General features: G+C 41.4%; 1 protein-coding gene across 1 annotated transcript; it reads right to left on the bottom strand.

Moving 5' to 3' along the window:
* Positions 1–520: 520 nt before the first annotated feature.
* On the bottom strand, positions 521–835 carry LOC308431549 (cytochrome c-like; the record flags this gene model as incomplete). Its single annotated transcript, XM_080931071.1, has 1 exon — positions 521–835. The coding sequence occupies one exon, from the start codon at positions 833–835 to the stop codon at positions 521–523; it is 315 nt and encodes a 104-aa protein (XP_080787197.1).
* Between the last annotated feature and the right edge of the window lie 3,924 nt (positions 836–4,759).

The following is a 4,759-nucleotide window of genomic DNA, read 5'->3' on the forward strand; positions in this document are numbered from 1 at the left end:
TTGCCAGGCAGTGATGGGAAGTGCCTTTAATCCCAGCACTGGGGAAGCAGAGCCTGGCAGATCTCTGTGAGTTCGAGGCCAGCCTGGTCTACAGAGCTAGTTCTAGGACAGCCAGGGTTACACGGAGAAACTCTATCTTGAAAAACAAAACAAAAAACAAAACTCCACAAGATGTATGTGGGGGCGTCCACTTGTGGCAGCTCGTGAGAGCGGCGGGGCGCTTCAGAGCCTTCGAAGTGAGACTGTGTCTAAAACAAACAGAACTAAAGTGCACTTGTCAGTTAACATATTCCATTGATGCCACTTATGTGAAAGGCATCCTTTGATAAAATCTCCAGATACCTTGGGGCTACCATTTGTAATTTTTTATCACATTACCACAAGTCAGTTTTACTTAAATCAGGACTGTCCAACAAAAACATTGTTAGCCATTCATGATCTGAATTTGGTATATGAATTAAATTATGGTACACATTAAAAGCCATGAGACATTTGTTTTGTAATAAATACGGCAGTGGAATTACTCCTTAGTAGCCTTTTTAAGATAAACTATGAGGCCTGCCCTTTCTCCCATCTTAATTCCAGCGAAGATCATTTTTGTTCCAGGGATGTACTTTTTTCGATTCTCCAAATACTCCATCAGGGTTTCCTCTCCCCAGGTGATGCCTTTGTTCTTGTTGGCATCAGTGTAAGAGAATCCAACAGCCTGACCTGTCTTCTGCTCAAACAGACCATGGAGATTTGATCCAGTCTTATGTTTGCCTTCCTTTTCCACAGTGTGGCATTGGGCACAGTTCTGAACAAAAATCTTCCTGCCTTTTTCAACATCACCCATTTTAAATTTTCTCCAGGCTGGTCAACAGCACAATCATTCAGATTCTTAGACAGACGTCCCACTCTCTCTCATATATACTTTAACAACTCAGTTTGAACAGGCTACAAGAAATGGCTCATTATGTTGCTGTCATTGGCAGCATATAAACTAAAACTGGAAAAATACAGAGAGGTTTTCATAGTCCTTGCAAGATGACAAGAACATTTGTGAAGCATTCTATATTTATTTCTTTATTTGGAGACAGGGTTTCTCTCTGTAGCCCTGACTATCCTAGAACTCACTATACCAGGCTAGCCTCAAACTCAGAGATCCACCTGTCTCTTTAGCACATTTTATATTTTAAAAAGGATTGGGGTGGGGTTGGTGAGATGGCTCAGCAGGTAAGGGCATGTGCTATCAAGTCTGAACACCTGAGTTCAATCTTTGGAGCCCACACTGTGGAAGGAGAGCACGGACCATCGAGAGTGACCTCTTCACATGCCATGCACAATAGGTATTATAAAAAAAACACCAAATTATATATTAACCAAAAATCAGAAAACTTCAACTTCAAACTAGGTGTGGCAATGTGTATTTTGTACATTTTGGGGATGAGGCAGTAATAAATTCAAAGCTAGTCTGGGCTACACAGCGAAATCCCAATCCTGCCTGAAAGAAGAGAGGGAGGTTGAGAAGAAAACTGCTGAATTGGGTAGTGCACACTTGTAATTCCAGTGCTTAGCAGGTGGTAATAAAAGGATCAGAAGTGTGAGGCCTGAGCTATGTAAGACCCTGTCTCAAAAGACAAGCAACGAAAATAAGCAAATGAATTTCAATTCACTCTCTAAACTGTGTAAGTTTAGGCAAACTGCTCTCTGGGTTGGTTTCCTAACCTTATAAGTCTTTGTGAATCACTAAGGATTACATGCAAAATTGTATTCTGTGTTCATGTGTAGACACGGTTTTTTTTTCTGGAGAGAGGGCTAGTTTTTTCATGTGATTTATAAGGAACTGATGTAAAAAAACAAAATTTTTAGGGGTTCTGAGACTTTTCTTTTCTTTTTAAAGATTTATTTATTATATATAAGTACACTGTCACTGTCTTCAGACACACCAGAAGAGAGCATCAGATCTCATTGCAGATGGTTGTGAGCCATCATGTGGTTGCTGGGATTTGAACTCAGGACCTCTGGAAGAGCAGTCAGTACTCTAACCACTGAGCCACCTCTCCAGCCCCTGAGACTTTTCTAAAACACCCGATTCTTAGCATGTAAGACCCTAAAGACACAGAAAGGTTAAAGTCAGACTTAGAGATTTTCCCGTCATCCCAAGGCTATGAGATTCTGCCTGTGCCTGACAAATAAATCAATGTCTCAGAGTAATTCTCAGAAAAAACCACAGAATATACTGACTGATAGCCACCTGGCCTTCTAGAAAGCCCTAGATAAGGTCTTGACACATGTCATAGTTAGCTCATGCTCTAATCACCCAATTCTGAGAAACAAAACAAGAACAAAACCCCTCAAAAATTTGAAATATAAAAACAAGTTTCTGAAAACGTAAAAAAGTTTAGAGCACAGGTCAAGCTATACTGACCAAGCTGAGTTAAGACAAAACAAAAATCACGTTTAGGAACAGCTCCCCTGTACTGAGTTTCAAGGAGAATGCAAATTGTCAACAACCTTACTACCAAACTCTCTTCCCCCTTTCCTCCCCCTTCCTCTCCTCTTTCTAAAAATTATACTGCTGACCAATGGCAAAATAGTAGTTCACCCCACTCACAAAAAAGTATAAAAGATGTATACTTTTTGAGTTTGGGGTTGACTCTCCCTGTGAGGATGAGCAACCCCATGTACATGGAATAAAACCTCTTGTTATTACAGCGGTCTATCGTCTAATTGTGCTCTGTGGGTTGCACTCCTGATCTAAGACTCCTCGGGGGTCTTACAACAGAACCTGTGTTTAAGAAAGTTAAGAACCATTAATAACTCAAGAGCTAAGGAGATAGCCTTGTGGCAATTTTTGGTAGTTAAAAATCATTATGTTTAATCTTTACACACCAAAAAAACCTTTGACTATTTCCATGTTACGTTTTACATATACTTTATGGTCTTTGCAAATAGTAAGATTTCAATGCATATTATCAAACCTTTTAAAAAAATCAAGTACTGACAAAAATATTTATATATGTTTATACTAAAAAAAAAAGTTAAGAACTATCCAGGCAAGGTGATACATGCCTTTAATCCCAGCACTCAGCCTGGTCTATAAAGTGAGTTCCAGGACAGCTAGGGCTACACAGAGAAACCTTGTCTCAAAAAACAAAATAATGGGGCTGAGGAATGGCTCAGTGGTTAAGAGCACTGACTGCTCTTCCAGACGTCCTGAGTTCAATCCCCAGCAACCACATGGTGGCTCACAGCCATCTGTAACTGTAGACAGCTACAGTGTACTCATAAAACTTTTTAAAAATTGAAATGTAAAAACAACCCAATAAATAAGAAAGAAAAAAAAAAGGAACTGAGGTTGGAGGCTTAGCAGCTCGCAACTCCTTCAGAGGACTCAGGTTCTATTCCCAGCACCCACGTGGCTATTTAAAGTCTACAGGGGATCCTATGCCACCTTTTTGCCTCCAAGGGCACTGTATACACATGGCTCACAGATATACATGCAAGCAAAACACCCATACATAGAAAATAGTTTTGTTTTGTTTCAGATTTCTCTGTGTAGCTCTGGCTATCCTGGAGTTTGCTCTAGATCAGGCTGGCCTACATACAACTCAAGACTACCTGCCTCTCCACGTGCTGGGACTCAAGGCATGCACCACATAGATTTGTATATATGTTTGTTTTTTGTTTTTTTTTTTTTATGTTTGTTTTTAAGTTAAAAACGATTTCAAGCCTTCTAATTCTTCTGACTCCTCAGTCTTTGTCAAGGTGACTTTGAAAGTAAAGTTTAGGCAGTAAGGTACTCAATTTTATCTGGAGTCCTGGGACAGTGACAAATAGTTCAGATCAGGTTTGTAGATAATCTGAGGTGGGTTTGTTTAGACGGATCTGCACTGATGCATATCAAAGGCCCAGATTGGAATCACAATATCCGGAGGCCAGACTGGCCGAACGCCTCTAAATCCTAAAGGATATGGTCTAGAGAACTCTTGATTCGGTGTCAATTCCATAGTTATATGCCCTGCATCAAAACTGATGCAGTTGTTTGAAATCCCTCCCATAGGAACTCAATGTAGTGGGTTTGGGAAATTTGAACATCCTATACAATCCAACTCCTTTGAAAGGAAAACATTTTGAGTCTAATTTAATATAGAAATCTATAAGCACAAGAAAAGGGCTGAAAACGGTTTGTGAGGTTTGTTCAGGACAAGAATGGTAGACGAGACTGGATCTACCTCAAGGACACAGGGAGTCCAAAGGGCTGTTTACATGCAGTGCCCTACTTCTCAAACAAGACCGCCTAGAGAAACAGTACCTGAGCCAAGGCTAAATAAAACTAAATTACACACATAAGAGTAGAAAATTAGGTTCTGTACTTCCCTACACCTTGCCCCAATTTTGCACCAGCTGAGGCTCTGGGATCACTCTCAGAAGCACTCGGTCTCCATCCCAGACCCCACCCAGGGCAAGCTCCAGCCTGCCAGACGAAAAGGTATACCTGACCTACCGCCTCTACAAAAATGAGGTCTTTAAGCCTTTTCTGCCTGGAAGATCGCGCTACAGTCCCACACTCGTTCATCACCGCCAATCGCAACCCTTCTTCGTTGATATTCCCTCCCAAATCCCGCCTTCTCCCACCAGATTTTCTCATCCCTCTCTCTCAACCCATAGAAAGATGGCGAAGGCTGCACTTCCGGCAAGTGTCCTTACGAAAGCATCCGGGCGGCTGCAGCAGGTACCGCCCAAGGCGTTCCGGCCTCTTGCTACACTGCCTACA

The sequence above is a fragment of the Micromys minutus genome (assembly GCF_963924665.1).
Source record: "Micromys minutus genome assembly, chromosome: 17".
NCBI lineage: Eukaryota > Metazoa > Chordata > Mammalia > Rodentia > Muridae > Micromys > Micromys minutus.